The sequence below is a fragment of the Temnothorax longispinosus genome, chromosome 6 (genome assembly GCF_030848805.1).
Source record: "Temnothorax longispinosus isolate EJ_2023e chromosome 6, Tlon_JGU_v1, whole genome shotgun sequence".
Taxonomy (NCBI): Eukaryota; Metazoa; Arthropoda; class Insecta; order Hymenoptera; family Formicidae; genus Temnothorax; species Temnothorax longispinosus.
In genome coordinates, this window is record NC_092363.1 from 6,830,157 (window position 1) to 6,840,684 (window position 10,528).

General features: G+C 35.8%; 2 protein-coding genes across 3 annotated transcripts; both read left to right on the forward strand.

Annotated features, from left to right (window-relative positions):
* Window positions 1–2,373: 2,373 nt before the first annotated feature.
* On the forward strand, window positions 2,374–4,777 carry LOC139815145 (uncharacterized). Its single transcript, XM_071781816.1, has 4 exons — window positions 2,374–2,946; window positions 3,223–3,669; window positions 3,784–4,050; window positions 4,141–4,777. Exons 1-4 carry the CDS (start codon window positions 2,471–2,473, stop codon window positions 4,301–4,303), a joined length of 1,353 nt encoding a protein of 450 aa, XP_071637917.1. The 5' UTR covers window positions 2,374–2,470; the 3' UTR covers window positions 4,304–4,777.
* A 1,100-nt stretch (window positions 4,778–5,877) lies between these two features.
* LOC139815143 (protein ABHD18) lies at window positions 5,878–10,406 on the forward strand. 2 transcript variants are annotated; one of them, XM_071781812.1, is made up of 9 exons: window positions 5,878–6,816; window positions 7,354–7,438; window positions 7,510–7,692; window positions 7,805–7,917; window positions 8,017–8,155; window positions 8,242–8,439; window positions 8,513–8,810; window positions 9,104–9,347; window positions 9,436–10,406. In XM_071781812.1, the coding sequence occupies exons 1-9, from the start codon at window positions 6,725–6,727 to the stop codon at window positions 9,494–9,496; spliced, it is 1,413 nt and encodes a 470-aa protein (XP_071637913.1). In that variant the 5' UTR covers window positions 5,878–6,724; the 3' UTR covers window positions 9,497–10,406. The 2 variants fall into 2 exon arrangements, with proteins under 2 accessions (XP_071637913.1, XP_071637912.1); XM_071781811.1 differs by having other exon boundaries at window positions 5,913–6,816; window positions 9,062–9,347.
* The last annotated feature ends 122 nt before the right edge of the window (window positions 10,407–10,528 follow it).

The window sequence follows — 10,528 nt, forward strand, 5'->3', positions numbered from 1 at the left end:
TTGTTATTTTGTTTGTGACAGGCCTTAGATAAGGTAACAAAATAAAAACAGGCGATATGTATTTATGTAATATAAGAAAAAGTAGCAACAAATTCGCGATAAACAATTCGTCAAAACAATCATAATCTTTTATGTCGTATTTTTGTATCTTTATTGCAAATAGCAAAAAAAGGTGATCTTATTCACTTTAGTTATTATATATTCCAGCTAATATTTCAGCGGTGTTCTCAGTTGACTGTGAAACAAAATTTATATTTACAAATATGTAATGCATTAAACGTTATTAAAACAAATAAAAAAAGATTATAATGAGGAATAGGACCAATATACGAGCATTAATCGATGTTGTAACAAATTTAAATTATATCCAGATTTATTGAATTATTTACGTTTCGTATCGTACTCGGACTTTATCAGAATTGTCAATTAAGCGAATAATTAATCACTAACATATATAGGGGTCAAAACGCAATTAATTAAACATGGAAACGTACCGCAATCACAAAGTCAAAAACTTAACATTATATAACGCTTTCTTCTCAAGTCAGTCAAATTTCCGTTTTATTGAGTATATCGTCGTCCCGTGGAGACCCATGCAAGTCCACAATTTTGAAAGGTACCATACATTTCTGGACCATCTTAGTAGCAACTGGATAAATAAGATGATTTAGTATCGACTCAATAACATTATAAACCGAGACTTACATAAGTGTTCAGAGATGACGAGAATCATGCCAGGCAATAATTATACTGGTCATGGTTCTCGTCATCTCTGAACACTTATGTAAGTCTCGGTTTATAATTTTATTAAGTCGATACTAAATCATCTTATTTATCCAGTTGCCAGTAAGATGGTCCAGATATGTATGGTACCATTCAAAATTGTGGACTTGCATGGATCTCCACGGGACGACGATATAGGTACTCAATAAAACGGAAATTTAATTGGAGCATGACTGACTTGAGAAGAAAGCGTTCTATAATGTTAAGTTTTTGACTTTATGATTGCGGTACGTCTCCATGTTTAATTGATTGCGTTTTGACTCCTATATATGTTAGTAATTAATTATTCGCTTAATTGACAATTCTGATGAAGTCTGAGTATGGTACGAAACGTAAATAATTCAATAAATCTGGATATAATTTAAATTTGTTGTAACATCGATTAATGCTCGTATATTGGTCCTATTCCTCATTAAAGCCTTTGCTTCAAACGAGCGGAAAATAATATTTTTATTGAAAAAAAGATTATCTCGTGGTATGAAGAAGATGAGAAGATAAATGGAGATAGAGTGGGGTATCCATGTAGCATTGTTATGCAATTACAGTGGATGCACATTTACACGTACAAATCTTAATACACGAGTATACGCAACAGTCTTCTTGTAGCAATCGTGTGCTATTAGGCTATTGCTTGAAGCTAAAAAACGACGCTCATTCGGAACTAATTCTTTAATGAATTTTTATCAATTCATACGATTATTCGACACTAAATCAAGTTAAAAAACAAAAATGCTATTAAATTAAGAAGTGCACTTCTGAGATATTAACAAAAAATATCGTTTTCCATTGTCTTTGGAATATCTAGAAAACGACGCAAAATACGAAAAAAATACAAGAAAACTTTTTTGTACGAAATAAAATTTTTCATCGAATACGTTCATAAAAAAAATTTTTACGATATCGGAAACTCAAGAAATAAGATTAAAACGGAATTAAAAAATAGCGAAAATTTGGGAAAAAAGATTTTTTTCACATTTTTGCGTACAACTTTTTTTCTAGCAGTCTAAGCGATTTTTTCATTCTGATATTTGATAATATTTTTTACGTTATCTTGAATATCAGGATTTTATCGGCTTTATTTATGCCCTCAGTGGATGCAATACCACTTCTTTTTTCTATAATGTGGAAAAAACAAAATTTGTGAAATTTATATTAAAAAATATTATTTATTTGCGAGAAGACATAACAGTTTTTTTTAGTTAAAAATGCTTGTGAAGAAGCAATAGGTACAGCATCTGAAAAAATTATTGCTATTTTATACGAAGCCAAAACTAACGACACTGTTTAGCTAACAATCAGAAGTGCACCCCTTAATTTAATAGCATTTGCGTTTTTTAACTGAATGACAATTTTTTTATAAACATTCTGTTTAAATTTCAAGTCATTCGGATAAAAATTGACCGAGATATGCGAGCGCCCAGCTTTTTTTGCGGAGGTATACGGCACCACACGCTGAAGGCGCAAATATTAATATTTTTTTTTACAATATATTTAATTATGTACTTTAAAGAAATGACAAACCAATTTGATTAAATTTTTATTAATTTTTGCGAAAAAAAATTTATGAAAATAGCATTTTTTTCCGGCCGTCACTGTGGTTTCCCCCCTTGAGTCGCTATACGAAAAGCACACAGTTTCTCGCGTGATATCACTATATCATTACGTGCCGAGAGTTGACGGCGTAAAGATGACGGGAAGAAACGATGCGCTTAAAAAAGACGACGAAGATTGCGAGTGCACTTTGAATGACGTGACGGAAGTACGGTCAAACGGAAGTTCGGATGAAGACGAGTACGTGAAGCTGTTGCAGAATACATTCGACCGGAGCTACTTTCCGAGTGACTTCGACGAGTGGACAGTGAGCGAAAAATATAGCTGGATAAATAAGAATCTCTCAAAATTCTATCCGAACGTACCGGAGTCCTTATTGACATTCATCCCGGCTTCCTTCTGTCATGGGGACTGCGGTCGATCGCCGGTGGAGAAACCCGAATGGCTCGACATGGATAAGTACCGCAGGGGGCAGAAATTCGTGCAGGATTACTTCGGCGGAATTACCATAGCCATGGTGTTGTCGCTCTTGCCCGCTTTTTCCTTCGAAAGTAATCTAAATCCAATTATCCTCAATGACCGCGCTCACACGCCGTTTTTGGGATTCAAAAGGTATATATGGTCATTCTATCGCTGTTTCTTATGAGATAGAGTGTTCGAAAGTCGTTGCAAATAGTCGCAAAATTATACAATTGCCATCTATTTGCTGTTATCTACTAGTTCGTCAATAGATGATTATATCTCTTATTTCTGAAATATCGTTTTGTAACCGTTGCTTTTATTTTCTTTCGCAAACATTATCTACTTCTCTCCTTTCATCACCTTTGTTCTTAATTTTTCGAACCTGGATCTATTATTATTTTTATTCAATTCTCATTAATTTCGAAGATACTTGTCGACCATGCGCCGGATGATGAATTGGTTCGCCGGGGAACCGTGGGTCAAGGGAACACTCGCGTTCAAAGACATGGAAGTTGTACGCAAAATGCACGTGAGAATGAGAGCAAAGCTATCTCAGTTCGACGATCATAAAATCGACGACGCGTCCAAATTCGCGAATCCATGGTGCCCGGATCGTGAATTGCTTTTGAAAGATTTCGCCGAGGGGTGTCCGTTCGAGAGGATCGGGCAACGTCCTTACAAGATGTTCGTCGATTTGCCATTCAAGCGCAAATATATAAACAACGCCGACATGGCGATGATTCAATGCTGCTTCATAGGCTTCGTTTTATTTTATCCGCAAGACTTCGGAGCGCACGACGTAACCGACGAAGATATGGAGGCCTTTTGCCACATCTGGAGATGTTACGGATATTATCTCGGAATGGAAGAGAAGTACGTGCCGAAACTCCTTTTGGATTTTCCATCCCCGATGGAAAATAAAGCACGTGTATCGAGGAAGTATTTTTAATTTTTATGTGTTACTAATTAGCTTCATTTGCTTGTCAGATACAACTTTTGCCGTGGGAGCTTGAAGGAGATAAAACAACGTTTGCAGGATTTCTATCAATATTGGACGATACCTAATTTGAAGGAAGTGACACCCGAATGGGAACACATGACGAGATGCGTCATCGAGCCGCTTAATTATTTCCCCTTTATGTATATGTCTTACAGGTCCGCGATATTACTTATCACGGATGTATTTGGCATAAACATGCCGCGTTTACACGCGTCTCTCAGTTATTCAGACTGGATCAGTTATAAGCTTTGGAAGTAAGTATAGCTGTTATTACATCACGACACGCAAGTTATTCAGCATAAAAACCAGTTTAATTAAAAACTGCTGTATTTGCGTCATTCCAGATTTGTGTTGCGTCATGCTTTGAAGCTTTCGAGCGTAAGATCATTGTTTAATAAGATGTTACTGAGCCTACTGAATCAAATGGCGGACTGTAGCTCGGAAAAGGAAGCGCAACTTCACATGCGATCTAAGAAGACAACGCCGGATTTTTCTGTTACTCTTTAATAGTAAAATAGTGAAATTTTTCTTAGGTATATATTAATTAGTTTATTTTGTAAAAATAATCTAATTAATTAATTTTCCTCATATTTTGTATATTTCCCAGATATATATAAAAAAAAAATATATATATATAAACGGAAATATATTATATATATATATATATATATATATATATATATATATATATATATATACATATATATATAGTTTACATATTTTATAGTTAATATATAAACATAACGAAATGCACGGGTAGATAAAATTAGAAATCAAATATTAAGAAATAATATTCTTGTAATATTCTTATTGTCATAATAAAAAAAATGTAGACCTATTCAAATTGACAGGCCAGTATGTTGCACATTTTGACAAAAGTATATCTTGTGCTATATATAAATCGCAAGGCAAAGAGTTAATAAATTCCTTCTGAAAGTGTATACAATTATTATTAAATTATTAAATACGTTTTTCACTGTATTACTTTTGTGTATCCCGATAAATACGGCAAGGTGGAAACAAAACAATATGCGTCGCCTCGCCGTGTCGCTTTCTGCGCCCAAAAGTCAGACCAAACTCCGATTGGGGATCCTAAAGCCGTCTGTAATACCGGTTTTTTTTCTTAGCACTAATCTTTTAATTGGCTTTATAAAAATGCAAAATTCTTGTTTAAAATTAAAGTACGCATCAAAATGTAGGTCATGGTGGTCGAATTTATATCGAAAACCAAAAAAAATTAATATTTTTGGTTAATTTTTGGTAAACGTGACTACAATATTTGCTTTACAATAAATATCCACAAAATTAGACCGGCATGACCTAGGGACAACATGTAGGAACAATATTGTGTAAATAGAACTAAAATTCAACGCCTAGAAAAAAAGATTAGTTTAAATAAACTTTTATATGTACAAAAGCACACTTAGGTTGATAAGATTAGAGTTCCTTAGGAACTCTAGATAAGATAAGCAGTGTTGCGAGTAGCGAGAGATGGTGTAGCAATCGAAACAAGGACAGATGCCTCTCGTTAGACAGATATTGATATATGACATAGAAAACAGGATTAGAAATGTTGACATTACCGCGACATCGAGGTATTAAGTTCGGACTTCGCTTTAGGATCCCCGTACCTGTCCTATTTTTGTTATCGTGGATAGAATCATTAATCTTTTGATACTTAATATATAGGAGAAAAAGATTACATCAGGGACAACTACATAGTTAGAAACTTATCTCTGTACAAATTATCTCTGTAATCAGGGGTTTCCAACCTTTTTTGTCAAGAGAGCTATTTATTTTATAATATATAAATATATATTTAATATATATATATTTAAGGTGATCCTAAAGTCGTGATTCTAACCGGTTTTTTTCAGTTTTTTTCTTAGCACTAATCTTTTAATTGGCTTTATAGAAATGCAAAATTCTTGTCTAGAATTAAAGTACGCATCAAAATCTAGGTCATGGTGGTCGAATTTATATGTGGTGGTCGTCACGTATAACAAAAAATATTATTTTTTTTTCGTTTTCGATATAAATTCGACCACCATGACCTAGATTTTGATGCGTACTTTAATTCTAGACAAGAATTTTGCATTTCTATAAAGTCAATTAAAAGATTAGTGCTAAGAAAAAAACTGAAAAAAACCGGCTAGGATCACGGCTTTAGGATCACCTTAATTATTATAATATGTATATGTATATAAATATATTAAAATTTGTAATGACACCGGAGAAACCGGATGTTTTATTTCTGAAAATCTAAATATCACAAAATATCTTCATTTATAAATTCATTTATAATTGTAACTCCCTAACCTAAATTTCCCGGCGGACATAATAGAATTTCACGGGAGGGGCCGTAGGTTGAGAACCCTTGCTTCAAGCGATTCTGCTCGCTTATAATTGAATAATTGATCGCTCATTATGTTAATCGCAGCTCGATGAAGGTCGTTCTCTTTGTAACGCGAAGTAAATTCATACTTACGCGCTTGGCGAGGATGCGTCGCGGAGCGGCCGAGCGTTCATTCGCGCATTTCGCGCCGCTGAATCGCGCTTATCGTCCGATCGTCCATTCGCTCACATTCGCTTGATTCGCTCTCCTCGATTGGCCCTCCGCGCGCAATATGTATCTATACACGCACGGGGGCGAAATGCGCGCGCCGTGCGCTGTGCGCACGTCAATGTCGTCAATGATGACCAATGATCTCTGTGGCGTGAAGGCGAGGTCACGTCCTTTTCCTCGCGGCCGCGAATAAACAAGGGCTCGAGTTCGAGCCTTCGCGGAACTTCGGAGGACGAGGAGGATATGGACCGCGGGATTTTTCGTGTGTGAGATGCGCGAGAGCTCCGGGTCGCGCGCGACGACGACGCGGTGGTAACGAGCGAGAGAACGGGGCACCCGACACCCGAAGACGCTTCGTCGCGATGCCGCCGAGCCGTCTGGACGCGGTCTACCGGAGCATCCTGCTCACCAAGTTCTTCACCAAGGGCTGGGGCAATCCGCAAAATCTGCGAAGGTGAGTGTGGCTAACCTGGTCTTAACCTGAGCGCGCCCGACGTCGCTTGCTGATCACTTCACGCCCCTGATTGACCACGGGTAGATTTCCATTTGTTATCTGTCTATAAATCACTTGTCGAACAATAATAGATGGGTGGTGTGACTCAGCGCTATTTATGTCCATTTCTACCAATGTAGATCAACTTTAATCTCGGTTTAACTCACATTTTATTTCTTCTAATTCTAGAAAAAAGGTAAAAATTAAGTTAAACCGAGATTAAAGTTAATCTACAGATAGAGACTTTGTTCTGAAAGATAATAAATTAACTTAGGTAGATGTAATTTATTTGGAGCAAGACGTTTGGAGCAGATGTTTATGCCTCCAATTCATTTTTAACCCAATGTAGATACTTTTCACTCAAAATTTCTTACTTTATAAAGTTATGTTTTGTAGTAATACTTTTCTCGTTTAATATCGGACATTTATGTTTATAGTATCTCTAACCATCTAAATCCCAATATGTAGTATCTAAATATCTAAATAATATTGTTTCAGAATCTTTGAATTCAGGAAAGTTATGGCAAATCGGGAAGCATGCTACAATATGATACCACTCGATTACCCGATAGAGATAACAAAGGTATTTCATACTTTTCTGATAATGCAGTTATCTCTACTGTTATCAGAAATAATATGTGTGTTTCTCCTTAGGATGAAATTTGGTCAGACTGTCATATAATTGAAGGTCAATTTGAGTCGCCTTTCGAGAAGCATCTCCCTGGAATAATGCCAGATAAGACCAAGACAGCTTACTTTCAGATGGTCCTACCACCTAAATGGAGTTCCCATAAGATAAAACCGATTTGTTTACACCTTGCGGGAACGGGCGATCACGTATGTAGCGTTACCGCTTACTTTTTTTTCATCGTACCATTAATCGCCTTTCAAAGTATACGATATCTCTATGCCTACCAAGATATTTACTTATATTTTACTTATTAACTAGTTTTTTTGGCGACGTAGAAATCTTATCGCTAAACCGCTACTCAAGGAATCTGGGATAGCATCGATACTGTTGGAGAATCCGTTTTACGGACTGAGAAAGCCAGATGATCAAATGTAAGAACTCTTAATTGGAAGGTTTGTAGAGTACAGAGTTACGTAATCGGCTAAGATTAGTTTTTCTTTACCGCACTCTTCCCTCCTTGCCGTTTTTAGACGTTCCAGTTTGCACAACGTGTGCGACATTTTTATTATGGGAGGCTGCCTGATAATGGAATCGATCGTTTTGTTAAATTGGTGCGAACGACATGGATTTAGTCCGTTGGCTCTCACTGGATTGTCGATGGGTGGACATGTTAGTTAAAAAAAAAACACACAAGAACTCTAAAATAGAAGTAAGCTTGTCGCGTTATGTGCATCTAAATATCTTGTTCTTTTCAGATGGCATCGTTAGCAGCTACCAATTGGCCGAAGCCAATCTCATTAGTACCTTGTCTGTCATGGTCAACTGCCTCACCTGTATTTACAGAAGGAGTAATGAGCGCTTCGATCAATTGGGCACTTTTGGAAATGCAATATTTTTCGGACAAAGTATATCAAGATGATCTCGCAAAAATGGTGAAAATTATCGATCACGATGTAAGTACGATTTTTGTAATTCTGTTAATAGATTGTCTCTCAAACCTTTATTTCTCATCGAATATACTTTCAGGATGCTTTTTTAGCCGGCCAACATTTCGCGAAGCATTTTCCCGCGAGCTTGAAGAGAGTAGATAAGTTAAGAAAGGAGTCTAACGAAAATAACGGAGACAATAATACCACGGGTGATGCAATTAGTACAAATTCTATCAATAATCGTAGTGACATTAATGTTACCACCGAGAACGAGTCCAAAAATAATAGCAATCAATTACACCATCAGATTGCAGAAGAGAAGGCGGCAGCCAAAATATTTCCCTTAAATCTGATTTCCAACAGATTTAAATCTAAGGATCCCAATGCTCTCAAAGGTAGATATCAGTCTTGTGTAATTAACTTGTGTGTGTACGATTCATTAACTTGACGTAGTTTGCGAAAGGAAGCGTGTAAAAGGGAAAACGTCAAACGTATATATATCTCAGGTCTCATTTCCTTGTGATGAAATTAAACGAGTTCAAATGTTTATTCAGATGTGTTTGTTATCCGTTAGCCCCTTGCCTTTGATGATCCTAGGCAGCATGTAAGCATGGTTTTTATCCGATTTTTGTCTTTCCTGCAACAGGGGTGTGCTTGTTACCAGTACCGAAGCATCCGCTGTTTTCAGACAACAAATGGCGCGAGCACGAAGCGTTGCAATTTATGCGCGGCATAATGGATGAGTGTACGCATTTGAAAAATTTCGAGGTACCGGTTGACACTGAATTGATCATCGCCGTCTGTGCCAAGGATGACGCTTACGTACCGCGAGATAGTTGCATGAGTCTGGAAACTATCTGGCCGGGAGTTGAGGTTCGTTACATCGACGCTGGACATGTCAGCGCGTATCTTCTTCACCAGAAAGTCTTCAGGTATTGCAAAATTTATTACAATTTTCTATGCTTTCGCCTCTTTCTCTCAATATAGAAAAATTTCACGGGCACGTATATTCTATTTCAGATCCACAATAGCGGAATGTATCCAACGATCTCTGAAGAAGTATCCTGTGGAGGTCAGTTGATGATTGCAAATTGTACTACAATTGTACATTATCTCAGGATTGTCCTAAATTTGATTAGATAACGGGAATATTTTCTCCGAGTTTGTGATCGACTACATCGTTCTACGCTTAAGGATCTCGGTTGTGCGAAAACAATCTATTTTTAAATCAATATTTTTGAATTTTTAAACTATCAGCTACAAAAGAGTACGATTGTTCAAGTCAATTTAATCGAGTATAATAATTGATGTCATTAGTACATAGAATGAGTTAGTTGCCAATAAAAAAATTGTTCCTACTTTAAAACAATAATATACACGTGACACAATAGACACAATAGTCTTGACACGCATGTACACGCGTCCGGAGTATTCCATTTTAATTCAAGAAATCAAATGACTCGTAAAAACGGAAAAATGATCAAACAAATTGCTCAGTTTTCAGGAAGACATAAAGAGGTGATTTTGAACTTGACATTAGCCACTTTCTTTTTATTTAAGTAAAACGATATTTTTTACAATTTCTTAGGATATTTTTACATGTATAATATCAAGGAAAATTATAGACTATGAAAAAATTTATATGGTTTTATTTTAAGAGAAGTGAACTATATAGCACCTTGAAAATCAAAAGACCTAAAATCACCATTTCATGATAAACTTTCTCAAAACCAAATAACTTTTGTCCATTCGAATTAAAATTGGACACTCTGCACATCTATATGTAAATATATACACAAATCTACACAATTATACAGATTTTCAACCAACTACATTTTTCTGTTACTGTTTGTAAATTACCGAAACTCAATCTTTATATTAACATTAACATTGTATAGTTAAAAGATACTAATATTGAAAGATACTCTATACTCAATATATTTTGTATGTTATGTAATTGTATATGCAATAATAAATTACATGTGTATGTATATATGTAGTAATGTTCTTAAAATACGTACAAAGTAACAGAGTAGAATTAAATGTATTTTTCTTTTTAAATTTCGCGCTACAAAGGCTGCGTTCGGGGAGCGCGCTATTAGCGCTATTGCAT

Excerpts from the sequence above, each read along its gene's own strand:
- LOC139815145 (XM_071781816.1), top strand. The coding sequence starts at position 2,471 with ATGACGGGAAGAAACGATGCGCTTAAAAAAGACGACGAAGATTGCGAG. Across the intron at positions 2,947-3,222 it reads CCGTTTTTGGGATTCAAAAG|ATACTTGTCGACCATGCGCC; the intron begins GTATATATGGTC and ends TTAATTTCGAAG. Across the intron at positions 3,670-3,783 it reads TATCTCGGAATGGAAGAGAA|ATACAACTTTTGCCGTGGGA; the intron begins GTACGTGCCGAA and ends TTTGCTTGTCAG.
- LOC139815143 (XM_071781811.1), top strand. The coding sequence starts at position 6,725 with ATGCCGCCGAGCCGTCTGGACGCGGTCTACCGGAGCATCCTGCTCACC. Across the intron at positions 6,817-7,353 it reads AATCCGCAAAATCTGCGAAG|AATCTTTGAATTCAGGAAAG; the intron begins GTGAGTGTGGCT and ends ATATTGTTTCAG. Across the intron at positions 8,440-8,512 it reads TGAAAATTATCGATCACGAT|GATGCTTTTTTAGCCGGCCA; the intron begins GTAAGTACGATT and ends ATATACTTTCAG.